Source organism: Puma concolor, chromosome B2 (genome assembly GCF_028749965.1).
Source record: "Puma concolor isolate L17-30 chromosome B2, mPumCon1.1.hap2, whole genome shotgun sequence".
NCBI classification, from domain to species: domain Eukaryota; kingdom Metazoa; phylum Chordata; class Mammalia; order Carnivora; family Felidae; genus Puma; species Puma concolor.
Genome location: NC_141671.1, coordinates 118,784,487 through 118,809,508, shown reverse-complemented (window position 1 = coordinate 118,809,508; position 25,022 = coordinate 118,784,487). Strand labels below are relative to the sequence as shown.

At 38.8% G+C, this 25,022-nt stretch overlaps 1 protein-coding gene across 5 annotated transcripts in view; it reads right to left on the bottom strand.

The window, feature by feature from the left end:
• Positions 1 to 25,022, bottom strand: part of LAMA2 (laminin subunit alpha 2) — a 622,089-nt gene that overhangs the window by 12,490 nt on the left and 584,577 nt on the right. For all 5 annotated transcript variants that reach the window (XM_086707799.1, XM_086707800.1, XM_086707801.1 and 2 more), the window contains 6 exons: positions 22,361 to 22,537; positions 21,711 to 21,879; positions 11,943 to 12,055; positions 11,440 to 11,629; positions 9,333 to 9,488; positions 970 to 1,123 (listed from right to left, as the gene is read on the bottom strand). In XM_086707799.1, coding sequence (XP_086563925.1) covers positions 970 to 1,123; positions 9,333 to 9,488; positions 11,440 to 11,629; positions 11,943 to 12,055; positions 21,711 to 21,879; positions 22,361 to 22,537 — 959 coding nt within the window. The remainder of the gene's footprint in view (positions 1 to 969; positions 1,124 to 9,332; positions 9,489 to 11,439; positions 11,630 to 11,942; positions 12,056 to 21,710; positions 21,880 to 22,360; positions 22,538 to 25,022) is intronic.

Sequence of the window (25,022 nt, the reverse complement as noted above, 5' to 3'; positions counted from 1 at the left end):
TATATATCTTCTCTAGTTTTAAATCATATGTACTTGACTTGTGATTTCTGAGCGCACTGAATCTTACCTATTAATAGTATATTTTTTGAAAAAAGAAACATTTACTTCTGTTCCCCATGATAACTTCTATACATTATGTGCTCATTAATTTTTTTCTAACTCTAAGACTGAACAGTCCATCTTAAAGTATGTTAAGGTCTTTTTTGTTGTTATATATTTTATATTTTTCTTTCCAAACTGTACATTTACTATCAGTGATCCAGACCTGTCCTGGAAGTGCTCATTAGTAAGGGACAGATGCCTAAAGTCAGGGAAAAGTGCCAATCGTCATCACCATGGATGAGAAATGGGTACCAGTATGTGTCTGTCATGGGTATGAGTGGGAGCTCATGACATGGAGTATTAAAAAAAGTTGAAGAGAGGAAGAAAGAAAAATGCTACCTTGTCTTCAGAAAGGTAGGGAAAACTGAAAAGTAGATAAATTACATGTATAAACATATGGCCCTTCTTGTAGAATTACACTTATTTTTTCTATTAAATCTTCTCACAATAAGACACATTAATCTTTTTTTTTTTTTAAACTTTTTTTTTTCAACGTTTTTTATTTATTTTTGGGACAGAGAGAGACAGAGCATGAACGGGGGAGGGGCAGAGAGAGAGGGAGACACAGAATCGGAAACAGGCTCCAGGCTCTGAGCCATCAGCCCAGAGCCTGACGCGGGGCTCGAACTCACGGACCGCGAGATTGTGACCTGGCTGAAGTCGGACGCTTAACCGACTGCGCCACCCAGGCGCCCCAGAAGACACATTAATCTTTAAGAGACTTTTTGTTATTACTACTATCCGTTTTTATTTCTGGTTTAAGTGTACTAATTTAGGAAATCCAGGACTTTTATTCTTCCATACAAGCCATAAGTTAATATTTGGACCTATTTAATATTCAACAGGAAGAAAATGGAAGTGCCTCACCTGCTTTGGCAAAACCTGTTCCATCAAAATATGTTCCTTTCTGAGCATTAGCAAAACACGTTCCAACGTGGAAACTGGAGGTTGGTTGTTCAAGATCTACAGGGGCCTCCGCCATCTGAAAATTCCTGATGCAGCCATCAATGCTGTAGGTCACCTAAATATTCAGGTCAGACAAAAACAAATAGCAGGTTTTAGCAGAAACTTTGCCTTTATATGGAATTCAGTAATTTGTGGGGATGCTCTGTGCTTGTAATCATCACCCAGTTTCCTTAAGACAGCCCCAAACTACCTAAATCTGTACCATCATCTCAGGCTTCACAAAATGGGCCCACAGAATCCTCTGTTGGGCTCCTCAACTAGGATATATCTAGCCTATATCTAGATTGTTCTGATATTCTAAATAGGGTACATTGTGATTCTCATGGGACCACTGGTTTGGCAGACCTATGTGCCCCATATGAATATCATAACTTTTCATTAGTTCCTTATGCTGGTTCTGGTCCAGGATGGTGATGTAGAAAGAACCTGAACTTACTGCCATGGACACACCAAATCTGTACCTATTGATAAAGCAATTCCTCCTTTAGAAGAATTGAGGGCCGACTGAATAGCTTCTGCACAGCAAAATGGCAACCCCTGACTCAATGAACTGCAATGGGAAGGGATAGTACTGAGGGACTGAGAGGAGATTCATCTGACCTGGGGCACAGAAAAAGAGCAACTAGTATATAAAAGGCTCAGCCCCAGAACCCTGCCAAATGGTGAGGGAGCTGCTGGAACTCTCTGGGTCAGACAGGCTGGTGAGAGCAATGGTTTATGTACTTCCTCCACCTTGATAGCATGGACCATGCCAGGGTCCAGGCACCCCAGCTGGCCTATTGCCTGTGAGCCCCAGCCCCGTAGCTTATACCAGCGCCAGCTGTCCCAGCAAGGCAACCCCAGAATGGTGCACACTGGGACACTCCTGTTCAGTTCTCCCTGCAACTCCAGCCATGACACCAAGGTGACACAGGAACAATGAATGCTGGAACACTCCAGACCCATACTACCTCAGCTCCAGATGACATTCTGTGGCAACCCTGGCACAGAGCACTCCAGGACCTCCTGACTGATGCCTGTTTTGGCTCCAGCAGCCCCAGCAGGGGGCTCCCTGCACTGAGTGCCCCATGAACCTCCAGGCCATACATGCCTCAGTTTCAGTTATTACCAGCGTACCCCTTGCAGGGAGCACCCCAGGATGCCCCAGCCCACATCCCACTTCAGCTCTAGCCACCCCAGAAGGGCATCCTCTGCAGAAGAGTCCCCAAATACCCCAGCTTATACCCACTTCTGTCCTGCCAGGGTGCCCTCTGCATGGACGGCATTAGGAACCCCTGACTTGCACACACTTCAGTTTTAGCTGTCCTGACAAGGCACCCTCTATGCAGAGCCCCAGGACCACCCCAGCACATGCCCAGTTCAGTTCCAGCCAATCTACCAGGCAAGCTCCAGCACAGAGTGCCCTGTGACCCCCAGCCAGGAAGTCACCAGGCACACATAGCCTGCACAGGGGATGACCATACCACAAGACTGTTCCTTAAAGTTTAGGAGAAGTAGCTTTTCCACTTAATTCATAGAAACAAACACAAAATCAAGCAAAATGGAGAGACAGAGAAATATATCCCAAACAAAAGGCAAAACTTCAGAAAAAGAACTAAATGAAACAGAGATAAGCAATATGCCTAGTAAGGAGTTCAAAATAAATGATTGTAAAGATATTCACTGGACTAGAGAGAAGAGTGGAAGAATTCAGTGAAAACTTCAACAGAAAGATAGAAAATATAAAAAGGAACTAATCAAATTTGAAGAATATAACTGAAATGAAAATGTATGAGAGGGAACAGATTACCAGATGTAGAAAAACAGATCAGTAATCTGGAAGATAATAATGGAAAGCACCCAAGCTGAACAGCAAAAAGAAAAAAAAAAATAATTTTTTAAAAAGTGAGAGAGTGAGCATGTGAGAAGGGGAGGGGCAGAGGGAGAGGAGGGGGAGAATCCCAAATAGCTACAGGTTGTGAGCACAGAGCCTGATTGATATAGGGCTTGATCTCATAAACTGTGAGATCATGACCTGAGCTGAAATCAAGAGTTGGACTTTTAACCAACTTAGACACCTAGGCACCTTAAGAAAAAAAGATTTTTTTTAAAAAAATGAGGATAGGTTAAAGGATCTTTTTGACAACATTAAGAAACAAACATTTACATTATGGGGGTGGCAAAAAACTTCCATAACCTAGAAAGAAAATAGACTTCCAGATTCTAGAAGCACAGATAGTTTCAAACAAAATGAGCCCATGGAAGTCTACACAATGACATATAATAATTAAAATGCCAAAGATTAAATATAGAGAATTTTAAAAGCAGCAAGAGACAAGCAAACAGTTATGTAAGAGGGAAATCCCATCAGGCTAGCCATTGATTTTTTAGTGAAAACTTTACAGGTTAAAAGAGAGTAGCCTCACATATTCAAAGTATTGAAAGAAAAATAAAACTCACAACCAATAATACTGTACCCAGCGAGATTATCATTCAGAAATGAAGGAGAGAGAGTTTCTCAGACCAAAAAAAGTTGAAGGAGATCATGACCACTGAAGTGGCCTTACAAGACATGTTAAAAGGACTTCTTTAAATAGGTAAGGCCATGATTAGATGTCAGAAAATGAAAAGATATAAAATATGACAACACATACATAAAATGTGGAGAGGGGAGTGAAAATATTTTTCAGTATGTGTTTGAATTTAAATGACCATCAGTGTAGACTGCTATATCCTTAGGATGTTATATGTGAGCCTCATGGTAACCACAACTCCAAACATTTAATAGATACAAAACAATAAAGAGAAAGAAAGCTATACATAACACTACAGAGTCATCAATCACAAGGGAGCAAAAGAATAAAGGTTCAGAGAAGAACTACAAAAACAACCAGAAAGCAATTAACAAAATAGTAGTAAGTACAAACTTATCAATAATTACATTAAACATAAATGATCTAAATGCTCCAATCAAAAGACAAAATGGTAGAATGGATTAAAAAAAGCAAGATCCATCTACCTGTTATATAAAAGTGACTCACCTCAGACCTAAAGACACAGGCTGAAAGTAAAGGGATAGTAAGAGATATTCCATGCAAATGGCAGCGAGAAAAAAAAGCCAGTGTAGCAGTACCTATATCAGACAAAAAAGACTTTAAAACAAGGAGTGTAACAGAGACAAAGGCATTAAACAATAAGGGATGAACCCAACAAAAGGATATAACAATTATAAATACGCACATAAAGTACATAAAGAAGATATTAACAGACATAAAAGGAGAAATTGACAGCCACACAATAATAGTAGGAGACTTTAACACTCCGGTTCCATCAATAAATGCATCATCCGGGATGAAAATCAATAAGGAAATAGCGTCTTTGAAAGACACACTAGAGAGATGGACATAACAGATATATACAGAACATTCAATCTTAAGTTAACAGAATACACATTCTTTTTAAGCACACATAGAATATTCTCTAGGATAGATCACAGGTTAGGCCACAAAATACGACTCAATAAATTGAAGAAGACTGACATCATATCGTGTATCTTTTCTGGTCACATGGTATGAAACTAAAAATCAGTCATAATAACAACAAAAAACTGGAAAAACATGTGGATGCTAAGCAATGATAGTAAACAACCAATAAGTCATTGAAGAAATAAAAAAAAATACATGGGGACAAATGAAAATGAAAACAGACAAGGTGAAATCAGTTCTAAAAGGGAAATTTATATTAACTTATAGGCATATCTCAAGAAACCAGAACAACCTCAAATAAATAATCTAACTTTATACATAAAGGAACTAGAAAAGGACAAAACCAAATGTGAGTAGAAGGAAGGAAATAATAAAGATCAGAGCAGAAATAAATGAAAGAGACAAAACAATAGAAAAGATCAATGAAACCAAGAACTGGTTTCTTGAAAGATAAACAAAATTGATAAACCTTTAGCCGGATTCATCAGGGGAAAAAAAGACCCAAATAAATAAAATCAAAGATGGAAGATAACCACCACCACCACAGAAATACAAAGGATTATGAGAGACTACTATGAAAAATTATATGCCAACAAATCGGACAGTCTAGAGAAATGATTCATTCCTAGAAACCTACAATCTTCCAAAACTGAATCAAGAAGAAATAGAAAGTCTGGACACATAAATTGCTAGTAACAAAATTGAATGGGCAATCAAAAAACTACCAACAAACTAAAGTCTTAAACCAGGTAGCTTCATAGTCAAATTCTACCAAACATTTACAGAAGAGTTAATACTTATTTCCTTTAAACTAGTCTAAAAAGTAGAAGAGGAAGGAAAGCTTTCAAATATATTCTATGAGGCCAGCATTACTATGATACCTAAACTGGACAAAGATGCCACAAAATAAGAAAACTACAGGCCAATATGTCTGACGAATATAAATGCAAAAATCCTTAACAAAATATTAACAAACCACATTCCACAATATATTAAAAATGTGATCAAGTAGGACTTATTCTGGGGATGCAAAATAGTTCAATATTCAAAAATCAACAAGATACATCGCATTGAACACAATGGAGAGCAAAAATACAAAGATCATCTCAATAGATGCAGAAAAAACATTCGACAAAGCTCAACATTTGTTGATAAAACCATTCAACAAGGTGGGTTTAGAGGGAACATACCTCAACATAGTAAAGGCAATATGTGAAAAAGCCAGAGCTAACATTATACAGAAGGTGAAAAACTGAGAGCTTTCCTCTAAGATCCAGAACAAGATGAGGAAGTCTATTCTTGATACTTTTATTCAATATAGCACTGAAAATCCTAGCTGCAGCAATCAAGCAAGAAATAAAAGGTGTCCAAATTGGTAAGGAAGAAGTTAAACGGTCACTATTTGCAAATAACATGATAATACATAGAAAAACCTTAAAGACTCCACCAAAAAACTACTAGAAGAAAGAATGAATTCAGTAAAATTGCAGCATACAAAATTAACACCCAGTACTTGATAGAATTTCTATATACTAATAACAAAGTAGCAGAAAGGGAAATTTAGAAAACAATTCCATTTACAATTGTACTGAAAAGAATAAAATCCCTAGAAATAAACTTAACCAAGGAGGTGAAAGGCCTATACTCAGAAAACTGTAATAATCCGATGAAAGAAATTGAAGATGACATAAATGGAAAGATATTCCATGTTCATGGATTTGAACAATTAATATTGTTACATAAATATTGTTAAAGCAATCTACAGATTCAATGCAATCCCTGTCAAAATACCAAAAGCATTTTTCACAAAACTAGGACAAATAATACTAAAATTTACTGAAATAGCCAAAGCATTCTTAAGAAGGAAGAAGCTGGAGGTAACACAATTCTAAATTTCAAGGATACTATAAAGCCTTAATAATCAAAATTATGATACTAGCTCAAACACAGACACACAGATCAATGGAAAAAATAGAGATCCCAGAAATAAACCCACACTTATATGGTCATTTAATCTACAACAAACAAGGTAAGAATATACAATGTGGAAAAGACTGTTTTTTTAACATGTGGTGCTGGGAAAGCTGGACAACTACATGTAAAAGAATGACACTGGACCACTTTCTTACCACCATACATGAAAATAAACTCAAAATGGATTAAAGACCTAAATGTGGGGGGCACCTGCATGGCTCAGTTGGTTGTGTCCGACTCTTGATTTCGGTTCAGGTCATGAGTTCGAGCACCACATCCAGCTCTGCGCTGACAGTGTGGAGCCTGCCTTGGATTCTTTCTGCCCCCTCTCTCTGCCTCTTTCTCTCAAAAAAAAAAAAAAAAAAAAAAAAAAAAAGACCTAATTGTGATACGTGAAACCATAAAACTCCTAGAAGAAAACATCAGCAGTAATTCCTTTGACCCTGGCCTTAACAACATTGTTCTAGACATGTCTCCTCAAGCAGGGAAACAAAAGCAAAAATAAACTATTGGGACAACATAAAAAGTTTCTGCACAGCAAAGGAAACTATCAAGAAAACAAGGCAACCTACTGAATGGGAGAAGATATTTGCAAATGACATATCCAATGAGGGGTTGACATCCAAAATGTATAAAGAACTTATACAACTCAACACCAAAAATAACCCAACTAAAAAATGGGCAGAGTATATGAATAGACATCTTCCAAAGAAGACATACAGATGGCTAACAGACACATGAAACGACGCTGAACATCATTAATCATTAGGGCAATATAAATCAAAACCACAATGAGATATCTTCTTACATTCTCAGAAAGGCTAGAATCAAAAAGACAAGAAATAACAAGTTTCTGTGAGAATATGAAGAAAAAGGAAACTTTATACACTACTGTGAACAAGGGGAATGAAAACTGATACAGCCACTGTGGAAAACAGCATGGAGGTTCCTCAAAAAAATTAAAAATAGAACTACCATATGATTCAATAATTCCACTCCTGGGTATTTACCCAAAGAAAATGAAAACACTAATTTGAAAAGATACATGTTCCTCTATGTTTAATGCAGAATGATTTACAACTGCCAAGATGAGGAAGCGAAGTAAGTATCCAAATGGACAAATGGGTAAAGAACACGGTATTTATATGCAATGGAATATTACTGAGCCATAAAATAGTGAGATCTTGCCATTTGTAACAACATGGATGGACATAGAGGGTGTTATGCCAAATGAAGTAAGGTAGAGAAGACAAATACTATATGATTTCACTTACATGTAGAATCTAAAACACACACGCACACACACACACACACACACCACAACAAAACCAAAAATAAATGAATGAACAAACAAAAACCAGAAACAGACTCATAATTACAGAGAACAAGTTGATGGTTGCCAGAGGGGTGGAGGTGGGGGGATGGGCAAAATGGGTGAAGGGGAGTGGAAGGTATAGACATCCAGGTATGGAATGAGTAAGTCATTGAATAAAAGCTATAGCATAGGGAATACAGTCTGTAGTATTGTAATAGCATTGTATAGTGACAGGTGTAGCTACACTTGCAGTGAGCACAACATAATGTATAAATTTGACGAATTACTATGTATACTTGAAACTAATGTGACATTGTGTCAACTGTATAATTAAAAAAATAACTTAATTAGTCCCTTATGTTTTTATTTCATGTTTCTATTAATAGTTTATTAGTTTAATAGTTTATTAACCATACTATCTCTATATACATTCCATCGTAATCTAATTTTAAGTTCTATTTGAAAAGATAATTAAGTTTGGCTTAGCGTTTCTTCCTTATGAAAATCTAATGGAAGCTTTGGACTCGTTCCCAAGAAAATGTACATACACTTGAAAGTTTGCATGATGCGTTTAGAATTTAGGGACTGTACACGTAATTCAATCATACTCTGCTCCCTTATATTTCATCTGGTTTTAGGGACACAAGTTAATCACTCTTGTCATTTTCCAGAGACTCTCATTGTGATAGGTTTAGGTATCATATCTGATAGCTATGAAAGGAGCGTAATACTGATCACCCACAAGAGGAACCAAAGGCTGAGAATTAAACAATGATGATGAACAGCTGTGTTTGATGAAGAATAGCTCTGCGTTATCATGTGTTCTAATTTGAGTATAGAAATGTAACACATTTCTTTGTGATACATTTCTAAAAACATGGATCCCCTATAGTTCTTACAATAGTGCTTTCCAAAGGAAACAAGGACACATGGTCTGACAAAAAATTATTTTGTGATTACTGACTTATAAAATTGTGAGGACTTTAAATTTGGAATCCTATACTGTACTCTATATACTGTAGTTCAGTACTGGACAACTATACTGTAAATATTGCAACCTCTCCACATTTGCAAAATCTCTAGTCCTGAAACAATGTCGTCAATATTATCTTCCTTGTTTTCCAGTGCTTTCTATATGCTTAGTACTCTTCCAAGGACTTTAAATATATTACCTCATTTAATTTTTGCAATAACCTTGTTTCTTTGGTATTATTATCCTATTTTACAAAAGAGGGAACTTTGTCAAATAAACATTAAGTAATTTGCTCCAGACCACACTAGTTAAGTAGGTACCCAAACGGGGAGAGTCTGGCTCTAGGGTCCATGTGCTGTTTTGTGGTATTATCCCTCATAGTCAAATCAGTCTAGAAAGTCTTCTGTCACTTCTCAGAAAAGATGATTTCCTGTTCACTTACAAGTGGTCATAGGTCAATATGACCTAATAATTCAACATATGTACATGACCCAGGCAGTTATTTAAGACACAAAAAAATAATTAATTAAACTCTTACTGGACCAATTCTTCGGGTGGTATAGTTGATGGGCAGTCCGCCAACATACAGCATCCCCACAACATCTAGGATATCAGCTTTCTTGGGACTGATGGTTCTGTTGGAAGCATCATCTACATAAATAATTCCTTCTTGCTTAATTCGCATAATCCTAATCTACAAAAAGAAGAGGAGTCATTAAAGCCAATCAAGGATACATTTCAAATGTGCAGAGTGTAAGATGTAAGAACTTTCTGGCTATTCCTTAGGAAAAAGCAAAATAACTTACTGAGTGCCTAATATGTGCTAAGCCCATGAGTGAAACTGAACTCATCTTACACAATATCTCAAACTCCCTCTTTTCCATTACTACTGTCTCCAAGAGTCCAAAATCTTCCTAGATGAGTTTTAGATTAAAGACTTTTCTATAGATTGCCAAGTGAGCACATGTATCAAGAGGTACGCATGTTGTCAGGAACCTTGCAGATTAAGAGCCCCATCATGAATTAAGTGGGCTGCAAAATTCATGTCCAGTTTTAAACATGCATTAGTTTGAGCTAAGCCTGGTCTCCCCAACACAATTTCAGATATGCTACATCCCTCTGCCTAATAGGCACTTTTTGTGCAGAATTGAAGGAAGGGCAGCACATCAAGGCTGCAAGGCAGTTTCCACAGCAGCTGATTAGTTCAAAGGCAGGAGGAAGATGGAAAGCTACCTGATGCTGAAATTACAGCAGGGGGGTGAATTATCTGTTGGGGACAGAGGGAAATAAGGAGTGTCAAGATTGGCTTGGGCACAAAAAAATTTGAGTCTGAGTTCAGGAAACGGAGTGGGTGACCCTGTCGAATGCTGGAGCACAATGATGGTTTAAAATGAATCTATGTTAGGATTAGAATAATCAAAACCTCATTTTTACACTTATCTTGGTTTGGGAAACAATTTAAAAAAATCTTCAAAAATAAAATCCCTCCTTAATTTGGCTGCTTATAGTATTGAAACTTTCTTTCTTAATCCCAGATGCACTGTGGACCAACAATATGCCAGTTTTTTAAGTGTAATGTTTATTCTATTAGCCAGAGAGGAGAATTAGCCTTAACGAGAGTTCCTTCATGAAGCTCAGTATTTGCTAGTCATAAGCTCCCAAGCAAATATGAAAATTCCATTTCTTATTTCCAAGATAACGAATTGACAGACTTTGCATTTTTATTATATTTGTCTCAGGTTCTTTGGCTTGTCATCTCTCTCTCTCTCTCTCTCTCTCTCTCTATATATATATATATGTTTATGACAAGCCAAAGTGTGTCAATATATAAAATCCAACACCTAATAATATCAAACTCTAAAAATTAAGCATTTTATTGGTCTACCTAGGGAAGCTTTACTGAATAGGCGATCACAGGTGCAGAAACAAATTCTGAGTTTTCATTTTAATAAGGCAGTATATTATCTATTTGCAGTCTTGCCAAAGAGGACAGTAAGCTGGCAAATGAGCCTTCTGTGCCCATAATAGTGCCAGTTTCTGGGTGTAAGGCCAATGTTTTAAAAGTTGTTCCAAATGACTGTCGGTGGAAATGTGGCCCTCAGGCCCTTTAAACATGATACAGCAGATTCCCAAACTCTTGGTTTTCACAGTATGGGGTGTGATGAGGAGGGGTGGTATTAGGGCTCATTTTAGTTTACCACCTTTTAAGTTTGTCAAATATTATCTCATAAAAGAGAGGCCATGTTAGCACCTTAAAACATGAAAATATAATCTCAGAATATTTATTATTCCTCTAAATTGAATACATAGAGCTTGGAGGTAAACATACTCCATTGTCCTACATTTCTCACTTACAGTAGTGAAACTGTCTTCAACTATTGGCCCTGGTGTTCAGACAGATGTTTGGGAACCATAGCTGTATAGCAATAATGGAGTCCTGTGCTACCATGATGAAGCATGTAAGTGATCAAATACACACCTACCCAGGTCTGATGACATTTCCCAGTTGTATGTGGCACTTGCTTTATTTTTAGCCTCAGCCACATTCCAGTAGCACCAGAGTTGGCATATGCCCTGGCAAAACAGCACCTGCACCACTTAGTATTCCCCTCGTAGGCCACTGCCAACATCTCATGGACTATTACCTTGTGCCACTGACCATCGTTGATCTTGGTGGGGATCATGGTGTTGGTGTCACCACTTCCCAAGTCATAACTGAAGTAGGGCAATCCATTTCTCAACTGAACGGTAGCAAAATCAGCATGATTGATCCGAGCCATGTAAAAAAGCAGGCCTGATTCAGCTTCCGTTCGCACTTCAAACTCGATTGTGAGGCTGTGAAAGCACGCAAAATAAAACAAAAGTAAAAGCGTTCTTATTCTAAGCTAAAGTTGCCTCTGCTCACGGGGGGTGATTTTCACACAGGACAGTAAAACCACCTCTGAAATGAGGACTTTCCAGGTCTGCTGATTTCCTAAACTGAGCTCCTCAGGCGCAGGCAAGTATCATTCTATTCTCTATCATACTCAGTGAATTTAAAACACTCACCTCATTAATGAATAAATGTAGTTGATTAAACTTGAATCAGGGCAGATACTCAGTATTTCCATTTGTCAGCTCTTTCTCAGTATCTCAGAATAATACATACCGGTTTTTAACTTTGGTGTCATCGAAGGCAATCGCAATGTGACTGTTTTTCGAAAGCCCAAACTGCTTGCTCCCTATCAAAAGAGCTGGTTCTGCTTCCGCAGCACAAGGACCCTGTAAAATACCCAGGAGAGAAAGAAGAGATTATGGACTCTGTTTTTGCAAAATTTGATCCTATTATCTACTTGTTTCTTCTATTTTAGCTTAATATTCCTGTATAATCTTACTGAGGTTCCTTAAGAAGAAAATTTACTAATGTCTGTTTTCTACTACATGGTAGGCAGTTACTATGCAATGTTCAGTGAATGGGAATCTGTTTTCTTGTCCTGCACCCTTGAATCACCAAATCAATGTGCTCAAAAATATTTATTGATCAATTCATGTTTTCATTACCCTCCAAGGAAAAAAAAATTGTTTATGTTTCTGAGAAAACTGGAATTTCCTTTTCACTTTTACCTCACTTATGAAGAGTTATATTTTTCGAAGATTGGACAGGGAAAATGACAAGCTAGCCACCAAGTTATAAGAGGAGAAAAATGTGTTCCTTCTTGCCCTCCCCATTTTCTATCTCCCACTGTATTACTTTTTCTTGAAAATTATCAGTCTACTGGAAGGTTTCCATGAATTTGGACTTTCAAGATGGTGTATCTAAACTTGCAAGTCAGGCCATTCAGGCCCCGAGCCAGTTGCTAGGCAACCCAGTACATTTTTTAATGTATCCCACCATATACCATTTCAACTGTCACTGTGCAAAGACCCACTTCTTACATTTCTTACGAGGGAGAGCTCCGTGCAGGGCGGGCTTACTTGGTTTAATGCTCTGCTGTCACCATCTTGAAATTCTTAATACTTTTTGAAAAAGGGGCCCTGCATTTTCATTTTGCTCTGGGCACTGGAAACTATACAGCCAGTCCTGGCTGAGTGGACCGTATTTGGCCAGTGTAACCCGTAGCTCAATAGATAATCAAGGCTCCTCAAATTACTTGAGTCATAATTCCTTTCTCTGTTCTCTATTTGCACAAAATAGCTTGAAGTACAGGCTGCTTAAGAGGTCCTTTAGAACACACAGTACATGGGAAAATAGCCTACACGCTCTCAAACAACACATCTGTTTTTAAGATCTGCACTTAATAGCTCTGGATGGGCCACTGCCCCAGCGAGCGCTGACTCAGCAGAGGTTCTCAAACAGCCCAAGGCAGGCTTTTGATGCAGAATGTTCTTCTCAAATAGAAGATGAGATGACTCATCAGCGCACAGGACATTTTTACTTGATGAGGAAAAGCCTTGCTCTCTTTTCTCTTGAGCTTCCTCAAACGGAGCACTCCGCCGCAGCAGGTGAAAGGCTTTAAGTGTTTGAAATGCTATAAAATTGGTCTTCATGGAAGTATTTCCCTTCTTGCTTCCCAGGAGATGGTCAGTTACAAAGAGCAGACTGTGGCAGAAATTCACACAGATATGCAAAAACCCAGTGGGTAGAACAGGAAAATGCTATTTATTCACACAGCTGAATGGCCTCTCTTGGAATCAACAGGTGGCCCCTTTCTGGTTACACTGCCTGTAAAAAGAGCCCAAATGGAAAGGCTCTGGTAGCTTAATGTCTCTGCCTGCAATGATGCTATTAATAGAATTGGGATCATTTATTAACCTCTCGCGAGATTTCCTACACAGAGGCCCCATGCCACAAACGTTAGTAGTCTGCAGTCCTCCCCTGAAATCTCTTAAGCGAATCCTACCTGCTGTGAGTCCATTAGGGGCAAAATCTGGCTAAAACATCTCTAACTCCTCAGCTCTGAAAACTGAGAAACTGAAAAGGTTGATGGATGCTGAGGAATTAGGGAACAATGAGTGTGGCTGTAAAGAAAATCACCAGCAGGTTATTTCTATGTTATTCTTAATCATTGTGGTCACTCGTCTAGTTGCTATATATATAAATGTCAATATAACATAACTTTAATAATATAATTTTTTAAACGACCAAAGTGGCAATTCTAAAGGTTAGGTGTTCATTGGTAGCAGCTACAGGTCACAGAGAGCTTTTGTCTTTATATATTTTGGGCATTGAGGCCCAAACACCACAATAAGCGTGCTTGCTGGTAAACTGGACAGATCTTTCCAACACTGGTCCTAAGCTGACCAGTTTTCTCTCACATGCTATCAGATTTTCTAGGTGCAAACGACCATGCTTACATTATTTTAGGAAAACCTTTGACTCAAAAAGGATAGGGACTTTGTAAGAGTTCTTTTAAGAAGCATTACATGTTACATCCGCTGGACATTTAGGAAGAGTGAAGCCAGAGGGGCTCTGGCTTGACTTTTGCAGCAGGCAGATTCCTCAGACTGGCCAATGTTCTAGAAGACAGTGATAACGGGTCACTCTACTACATAATCTCCAAGTAGAAAACCATATGCTAAGTTCACTGTATGTTGGGGACACTCAAATCGATGTTTTCTATCATCAGTTTGCAATAGGATGGACACTATGAATACTTCTTTACTAAAACTTGTGTTACGTTCCTTTATAAAATGGCAGTTAGGAGAGGACTGAGAAATGTAGTATAGGAAAGTTTTTACACGTATGTACATTTGGAAGACAATTTTCCAGCCTGTACTCTGGGAATGTTTTTGGTGCAAGTGTAGACCTCTATAATCTCACTTGGTTAAAGACAAATAGGACTGGGTCTTGTCTGCTGTGCTTCACTTTCCCCAGGGTGAGTCTGAAACCAGGCCCAACGTGGGACGTGCACGTACAGGAGGGGGCAGACCCTAGTGGTTTGCCTGTGGCTACTCTCCCTCCCCTACTCCCTGATGCCCTCGGAGGGTTGAGCAGTTCCTCTGGCTGCTCAAACGTCTTTTTGTTCCCTTATAACATTATTATTATTTTTAAATGTTTTATTTATTTTTGAGAGAGAGAGAGAGAGAGAGAGAGAGAGAGAGAGAATGAGCATGCGTGTAAGCAGGGGAGGAGCAGAGAGGGGAGGGGCAGAGGATCTGAACCGGGCTCTGAGCTGACAGCAGAGACTCCCATGCGGGACTTGAATTTATGAACTGTGAGATCATAACCTGAGCCTAAGGGAGAGGCTTAACCGACTGAGCCACCCAGGCACCCCTAATTCTAACATTTTAAAGGCAATATGTGAGATGGAACAAAGAGTGCCCCGTGGTTTGCACAAGAGTAAGATGCTCCTATTTTTCAACCTGCTTCCCACAGAAATCTAAGCTAAGGAGAACAGGTAAGAGAAAGGGTCCTCTAAGGAGGCAATTCTAAGGAAATTTAAAGAATGATGGTTGCAAGACAAATCTTCCTTCTCCAAGCTAATGTGAGTTTCAGGGAGGGCATCATCTTTATGGATGTGATACTTTACCTGTATCATTTTGGAATCACTTATCTTTGAAATCTATTAAAGCAACAATAATAATAAAAAAAAAAAATTACAGGCTCATCAATCTTAACATGTTACAATCCTGCCACCTTGTGGGAACTCTTTAAAGTACTGCATGTGCATATGGGGAAAAAATGTGATCTGGAGGATGCAGCCTGCTTGCTGGTGTCTGCTTGGCAGGTGACAAGTTGTGGGCAGACAAGACTTAAGTGAGGAGTCTAAATGTGGCGTACCTGCTGATTAGGGCAGTGGCATAGTTGGAGAGGATTCTGAAGGAAGCCATGTTTCTTAAAGCCGGGCATCGGCCAATGGACAATGCAGCAGATTAGTAACAGCGAAAACTTTTTCACCTCACAGTTATTCCATTTCAGGTCAGAATAAATCAGTGGTCATTTCCAACTGCTGTTTGTTGGCTGACATTTGGAAATGAGTTATTGCATTCAGGGTAGCATGTGATTGGTAGGCAAGGATTCCTCGACTTTAGATTGGTGCAGAGCAGAGATTTAAATTGCATTTATCAAAACTGGCATCTTTGTTCTTGAAAGCATCAAATGATGAATGATCATAAAAACTACATCATTTTCTCCCTTCATGAGTCAGTAATCCCTCTAACAAATGTGGGCTAGAATCACATCTGAGAAGTTGGATGTTTCTTTGTGATGCTTTTTTTTATGGATGAATACTAAGTGGAAGATACTTTTTAACGGCACTGACTTTAATGTTCTGAAATATAAAATCCTTACTCAAGCTGTTTGAGAAAGTGAATTATGTTACTACCCAGCACATGAGATTTTTTGGTAAAGTATTGGGCATTTGCAGTAATATTTATATACTAACACCCGAATAGAGATTTCTTGTAGTACGGATAATGTGTGTTTTCCCTTTAAAGACATACCAGTATCCAACTGATTCATCATTTGGCATAGACTGTACTTAGCTTTTAAAGTTGTAGTAATAAAGCTGCTTGATAAATAGTTTTCTTTTGGTCTATTCTTTCCTTCTCTGCCCGCCCCTTTCCCCCAACACCCCAAGAGCCCTTAACAACACAGGACTCTTCACGGCTATTTATACCACTCTTCTCAGTGTTCACATTTCAAACTTCAAGTTCCACATTCCAATAAGATTCAAGGAAAAAATACAGCCAGTCATTGTATACAAATCCACACAGGCTTGGTATAAAGACTTGGTATAAATACCATATATATCTGTAGGTGGTAATAGAAGTCTACTGTCTTATCTAACCCCACCCTCCACCATCTTCCATGAGAAATCTCCACAAATATAATATGTAGAAATGTTTTATCCAGCTCTAAATGAGCCAAAGATTGAGAGAGAAGCACAAAGGGAAGATGGGCTCCCACACTATCAAATGGGATAATACACATGTAATGCTCTCTGATCTATGTATGATGTTTTAGCATGTGTTAATGATGGGACGGACCTAATCCATTTCACAGGGTTGGGCTTTCTTAGGATACTCCGAAACTTCCCTGGAGTATAGTGAACGTCATCCTCGTGATGTGAGGTGTTGGTGGGGAGGGATGAGATGGTGTAGAGAAGAAAAAGAAAAGGGGACTGAAGATAGGGGATGGTTCCTGTTGGCTCTGCTAGAACAAATAGGGGACAGTTCCTACGTCAGGATTTAAGTTGCAAGCCTTAATTGTTAAACACGTTCTTACAATCTAACTCCTGATTAAAAAAGGAAAGAAGATGGTGAAAGTGAAAAATGAGGTGAGACTTGAGATATAAGAGAACTTCTACTGGAGTCTATAATTGTTGAAACATGGAACACTTGCCCCACTTTGTTTCCTGGCACTTGCTCTCTGCCTAAAAGTGTGAAAGGGTAACTCTTCCCAGAGAAGAACAATGGAGTGTTACTATGAGCCAGGCATTGTGCTAGGTGCTTTGCATACAGTGTATAATTTATTGTCTCGGGATCCATGCAGGTAGATATTATCCTTCTTATTTTTCAATGGGTCAGCTTACATTCAGAAAGGACAAGTAACCCACCAGAGTCCACTGCGTAAAAGTGGGTGGGCTATGGCGGGGAAGGGAGACGTGGCCAGTTCCCAATCACTGGAGTAAGGGCCAGTCTGCTTCTTCAGTGACCCCCAAAGTGGAGGGTTTAGGGAGACCCACTCACCACATCCCTCTTTCCCAGACCAGAAATCAGCTATCTAACGGGATACTGAACAGGAATCAGCGTTGAAAACCGATGCTTTCAATTTATCTTTTAAAAAGAGTTATGAAAACAAAACACAGGTAAGAATAGTTTGTTTAAATGATGAAAATCATCTCTAGTCCATAATACATCTGCTGTTAGCATCTGATATATTTCTTGCAAGGGTTTTTTTAATGAGTTTTTCTATCTTTCGATATAGATGTGATTATGCAGTATATATGGCTTTATATCCTGTTTTCCCCACTTAACACAATGTCATAAGTATGTCATCATCATTTTATGTTGTTTCAATTGAAAGATTTTATGTATTAAGACTGTGATGACATATTAACATTTGCATTTTATAGACCTGTTTTTACACTTCTGGGTACCACTAGTCATTTTGTTTGGATGGAGTTTAATGGTGTCCCCTGCCATGCTTCCAATTTTCAATCTTGAGAGCTAGTGGGTTGTGCTTGTAGCCCACATTCCGCACTTATCCAGACTGATCTTCACACATACTTGCTCACTTTGTCATTTATATTAATGTCCAATTTCTCAAATCTGCCTCTCTGTCTCTGTATTTCTCCCTCCCCTTCTCCCTCTCCCTGGCCAGCAATGATGATATCTTATTCATTTTTTGCATTAGTAGGCTCTTAACAAATATTTGTTATAAATTTGTTATAAATGTCAAACTTTTAGTAGCCTTTAAAAAGCAGACCTTCTTCACACACACACACAAAGAATGAGAAAGAGAGAAAGAAATCAAATTAGAAGATATACATGGTTCCATAATCTGAAACTATAAAAATACAACTCAATAGGGATAGAAATTCTAAAAAATGCAATTACCACCACACAGTATAAATAATTCTAACGTGCAAGAGAAGGGACAATAGCTGTTAGAATTTAGATATCTGGGTTTTAGTGGCAACTGTCTATAACACGTGTGATCACAGGCCATCCTGTAAGGTCTAGGGCTTTGTTTCCCCATATGGAAATTAAGAGTCAGAATCTTTAAGGTCCCTTCCAACTCTGATATTCCGTGAGCCTTTGTATGCCAGCCCACAGGACTGCCATTCAACTTCTCTTTTGCTTTTGTCTTGTCTAAGTGGAATGTTCTGTTTTGGAAAAGTTAAAACATACACTGCTGAGAGAAAATGGAAATTGGAATTAGAACAGAAGGTTATAAGAAAACTTAAATGAGTTAAAATCTCTAGTCCCAGATGGGAAAGTATCTTTATTTTCAGAAAAAGGGAAAAAACGTGATCTCTGGAAACCACAGAGGGAAATGCTTCAGACTCCCTAAAAAATAAAGTCTGCATGGGCATTTAGAAAAGAAAGGTGAGGGGAGCCTGAGTGGCTCAGTTGGTTGAGCATCCAACTCTTGATTTAGGCTCAGGTTATGGTCTCACGATCATGGGTTCAAGCCCCATGTCAGGCTCTGTGCTTGCAGTGTGGAGGCTGCTTGGGATCCTCTCTCTCTCCCTCTCTCCCGCTCGTGTTCACCACCTCTCTCAAAATAAATAAATAAACTTTAAAAAAAGAAAAGAAAAGAAAAGAAAAGAAAAGAAAAGAAAAGAAAAGAAGGAAAGGAAAGGAAAGGAAAGGAAAGGAAAGGAAAGGAAAGGAAAGGAAAAGGAAAAGGAAAAGGAAGTTGATCGTTGGGGACCAGCAGGCTTCTACACCAATAAACCATACCAAGTCAAGATGGGCTGGCTGAGAGACCTGACACAACAGAATGAGTGGTACAAAGACCCTCAAGACTGTGGTTGACTGAATATGGTACCTGATGATGAACGAATAGCATGATCCATTGGTTTAAAACATTGAAGTATTCTCAGGCGCATCCTTAATAAAATCTGATAACAGGCCACAGGAAGGAAAGGTACTGCTGTCGCCTCAACTGGGCATTCCATTTTGAGTAATATGGTCCATTCTAAGTGACATATTTTGAAAGGGATATTTCAAAGTCAAGAAATTGATCGGCGGAAATATGGGAATCAGAAATTAGGTCATATGAAGAATGCTTGAGATTATGGAATATTTACCCTAGGGGAAAAGGACTTCGCTAGTTTTTTCTTTTTGTTTTTTAATTGAAGTATCATTGACACACAACATTACATTAGTTTCAGGTGTACAGGGTAGTGATTTGCCAAGTCAACACCTTATGCTATGCTCACCACGAGGAAATGACTTCACTGTTTTCAAATCCTGGAAGGGATGTTAGAGAAGATATAAGCTCAAAATATTTCTAGTGACAAGGAGCAGACTGGTTTCAAAAACAACCAGTTCCATCATGGAAACTAAGGAAGAAAAGAAAATGTTCAAGAGTTTTCAAAATCTGTGCTCAACACAACATGTTCCACCCATCAACTGGCAAGCGCTATAAGTACGATGCACACGCTGTTAAGAGCATAGTGAGATCCACCCTCTTGGATACGTTGGTGATGCGAATGTAAATTGGTGGAACCTTTGTAAAAAGCAACTCAGATATGTGTTGAGAACCTTAGATACATTCATCACTTGACCTTATAATTATTCATCTAAGAATCTATTTTAAGAAAAATAAATGAGAAAGTTTGGCATACAGTGGCACTCATCAGAATATAGTTTCCAATAGCAAAAAACTGGAAGCACTCTAAATGGCCCACAATGAGTACAAAGTAGAATTAGAAAGACAGAGTGTTGCAGTGATGAAGAGCCAGACTGTATCGTCAGACCTACTGGATTAAAATTCCTATCCTGCCATTTACTGGCTGTGTCAGCGGGTGGGTTACTGAGGCTAGGTCATTCTTGCCAACTCAGATACAAATGGGATGATATATAGTTTACAGAGCCATGATGAAAACCACGTATAATGCTGGATGGAATTTGTTTAGGCAGTGGCTGGCACATAGTGAGCACTGAGGAACAATCATTACGATCATTACTGTCTAGTAATTATGCCATTTATCAAACGTTTCGTATATACGAGACATTTAACAAACATTATTATTTTTTAATCCTCCTAGTCACTCTGAGACGTATGTGTCCTTAATATACTCATTGTACAGATGAGAAGACTGAGGAATAGAATGGCTAAGCAGCTTTCTCAAATTCATACACATGGTAGACTGGAATACAGGACTGAAACCCACACTGTAATCAATGAAATGATCAGCTCCATAAAATGAAATATTTTTTGTGTCTCTTTGCATGTCGCACCCACACACATGTATGTAACTGAAACAGGGAAACTGAAGGACCCCATAAACATCTTTCTGTTCCCTTTCCTGCTTCTATTCTTGCTAGGACCTGCACTCCCACCCCACTTTACACATGGTTCAGAATGCAAAGAGTGTATGTCCTATTTGTAAGGGACAAGGAGTTCAAGATTTCTTTAGAATAGATAACATTTAAGGAAGGACCCGGTGAGAATGACCAGAGGAAGGTATTATATGCGCATTCCAGATCCCCAGCCTGGATATATGGAAGCCAACGTTCCCTAGCTCCAAGGAATAATACCTGGGCCCTGGCCTCTGTTCTAACTTGTTCCTGGATGTCTGAGAGGCATGTACACTGGACCACAATTCTCAAAGAAAACCCCCAGACTCCAAACAAAGATGAAGCTCATAGTCCTCTCCTTTCCGAGTCTCCCAGATGCCCTGAATGTGTCTGCTCTGTCCATATCTTCAAGAAACTCTGCTTTTACTTCCTACTGGCTCACGTTTGATTTCCATCCTTCGAGAAGCCACGGGCCCTCTTGGCTGGTCCTTTGGGTCCCTTTCTGGGTCCCCAGAGCTAGCCTGTCAGCGTCATAATCAGACCTATACACTTGTATGACATTTAATTATTATTACCTGTTTCAAAAAAAAAAAAAACAATACCAAATTGTACATATAAGATTTACTACTTAAAATGCAAATAAAAAGGGCTGGAAATTGTTACGGTTGTCTCTGTGTGGTGGTATTATAGGTGGATCTTATTTTGATTCTGTGATAACTTTGATTCTATGCTAACTTTTCAACTGAAAACACATGCCATTTTACGAGGAGGAAAATTTAAGGAGAACGATACATAAATCAAAGTAATCCAAGAAAGATGTAAGGAGAACGGGTTTTCATAGACCAGTTTCCCTTCCTCTAATTCTAGAAGTAGAGCATATGAGATATCCTGAATTATCTTCTCTCTGAAAACTACTAGAATACAGGTTAAAATTAGAAAGCAATAGCATAAAAACACTCACCTGTGCCACAACTGGGGTGGGTGTAGGGAAGGCTGGGGTGGGCACTGGCTCTGGCTGGGTAACTATTTCAGCTGGAATTTCTCTACCTTCATCCTCACGGGGTTTCTGATGGGCACAACGACCAATGTCTGCATTTTTGAAGGAGACAGGCTGTGCAAAGTCCATGGGGCTAATGGAATAGGATTAAAATTAAATTCTGTCTATTAGTTTTTATCGTCTTGCTTCCTTACCATTGAATTTTTCCTCCCCCTTTTATTTTTTTTGTTTTATTTTTATTATTATTATTTTTTAATTTTTTTTAATTTTTGGGACAGAGAGAGACAGAGCATGAACGGGGGAGGGGCAGAGAGAGAGGGAGACACAGAATCGGAAACAGGCTCCAGGCTCTGAGCCATCAGCCCAGAGCCCGACGCGGGGCTCGAACTCACGGACCGCGAGATCGTGACCTGGCTGAAGTCGGACGCTTAACTGACTGCGCCACCCAGGCGCCCCTTCCTCCCCCTTTTAAAGGCCAGCAGTGCAATTTTTAAAATCTAATGAGAAGGTCTTCTCTGGACGCCCCTCCCCCCACCACGCCATGGTTTTGTGTAGTGTAGATGCAACAGGGATCCTCATATTAAAAAAACCAAACAAACAGAAGAAGTACTTACACAGAGTTTATAACAAGGTTCCATACACAGCCTTCAAAAGGAGGAATATTTCTGAGCGGGGGAGGTTGAAATTCAGGTGGAGCACCCCCAACGAAAAGCTTCTTAACTTCAATTGCCTGTTCTACTGTCAGATTTTGCATATGCCTTCTGTCTTCATCGACTTGAACAGTAAACATGCTAGTAAAACATTGAAAATACACAGTATAAAACACAAAACATCCAGTATAATTGGAAATCAAACTCTTTCCTGCTACCCCTCACCCCTTCCTCCAGTAGCTTTTAAGTGAGCCAAAATTCGATAATTAGGAATTCTACACTAAGCTAACAATATTTTTTCTCAGGCTCTGTCCCTCTGCCTCCCCCTGCTCCATTAGCTCTCTCGGAGAGTTGATTGAAAGAAGGTAATAGTGGAGCTGTAACGTTAGCCTTGGCTTTGGCAACACTGGCCCCAAACACACAAACCCATAGAGCTGAGGCTTCTGTACAGTGCCGTTATAGCTAATCGTATAAGGCTCAGTGGGTTTAGCACAGCGTGGGGTCACATTTTGTTTGGTTCTTTATTTCTTGGTTCGTGCTAGCTATTATCTTCTTGCTGGGGGACAAACTGTGCTCATGAGAGTTTGGATTGCAGGACTCAACAGCAAACACTTACAGGGCATTTTATAAAGAACATAGCTGCTGGCTTTTGAATAGAAGAGGCAGGCAAGAACATCATGCTAATTGTTCCTTGCCATAATTTTCCTTAGTGACTGTTTCATTAATTTCCCTAATTTGCTTATGAGAGATAACTCACACATTACTAATTGAGAACCTCATGTTACTTATTCACCATCCATGGATCCTGGGGCAAAGAATCAAGGGAGACAAAAAATTCTGATGATGACAAAGACCAAAGGCATTTTTTTCTTTTGTTCTAGATGCAGGTTTTGAATTTCAGTCCCAAACAGTTGGCATGAGCTATTAGTCATAAGTATTAGTCACTAGCCCGAGGATCATGAATGGATTACTGAAAACTTACTACATATCTGGGGAGAAAACCAAAGTACTTAGTTGGAGAACTCAGTCCTAAAAGGCCATCTTGCTTGATTTTATAAAGAATAAAAACCACATGTGGAGCTAGAAATAATAAACCAGGGCAAAGACACTCTGAAATAGCCCTGAGCTATTGGTCCACTTTGAGACAGTTCAGATGTAAGAGAATGAAAAAAAAAAAATTGATTTCATTGGTGCTCAAAATGTCATTGTTCAGGGGGTGTAGAGGGAGCAGGTTGGATTTATTTTCAAAGGAAACATAGGGGGAAATGACATATTGGTTTTTTACCAGACTCTGGAAGAGTGTGTTGGCAAAAATCAGGAGGTTCAACATTATTGCTAAGAATGCTGGTGTTTTATGAGACTTAGAAAAGCACTCACTTCTGGGCATGTGTGACTCACTGAGAAGTCCCCTTCCACACACACCTTTTTTTTTTTCCTTTTGCTAAAAGCAACCTCTTACTAACATGACATAGCAATGCTCCTAAGAATTTTAATGAGGGGTTTAAGCCACTATTAAAGATTGTCTAAGAGAGCAAATCTCTGTTCTTGATTAGAATTTTTAAAAAGCCAGAGGCTCTCATGTTTCTGATGTAGACTGTCTAATCTGGTTCTGTCCCCACGACCATTATAGTGGTCCTTTCTTAGTAGATCGCAGGGTAGAGATACAGAATGAACACGAGCTTTCGGGAGGAACAGACTGGAATTAAGTATTAGTGCAGAAGCTTACTGTGTGACCTGGGCCAGTTATTTAATCTTGCTCAATCTCATTTCATTCATTTATAAAATGAGGATAAAAATACCTGCTTTAAAGCATGGAAAACATTAATTAAGGGATTGCACTGAAGCTGTATTACTTAATAAGGGCATTGCTAGAAGACTATAGCTAAATCCTGCTTGTATTTTACATTCTAGAAGCATCAAATCTAGATTATTTATTTAGCTCTTTTTTAAAGGGGAACATTACCAATATGTCCATTAGGATTCTGGTGTCTTTCCTGTTGTTTAAGTATTTATTCAATAACTCTTTACCAAGGACCTACAATGTGCAAAAAGCACTACAATAAACATTATTATTCGTATTATGATAAGTTAGCTGTATTTTCTTACAAGTTCAACAGTTGACTCTTGGAGTTTCATAATTGAATATTTTATTACTTACATTCTGTTTCTTGTTTGTTTGGAGTATTGGTATAAGATTTTGTTTTCAATCTTATACCAATTTTCAATCTGCCAAATGGGTTATAGAAGATATTAAGGGAAGTACCCTGACATTTGTAATCTACATGAAAAACAAAACCTGCAATTCTATTTTGATTGAACGTATTTTGGATGATAAGAAATATTTGGGTTGTAGTGTCCAAATCATGAGCCCATTCTGGAAATCCAGATTATTCCTGAAGTATCTGGTCTAACTTTTGTGGCCTTTAGCCCAATTCTATACCTGTATTGAAGAATGCTCTCACAAAGGAGAAAACCACTTGCTTATGCATCTACTCCAGGCTCTTAGGGCTTTAGGAAGAACTACTGGCCATGTAAGTGGAGTCCAAGAGAAGGTTAAGAGGGCAAAACACAGGAGGGAGAGATCTCTGGAGTACCATGGAATTAGACACCAAAGTAACTCAAATGA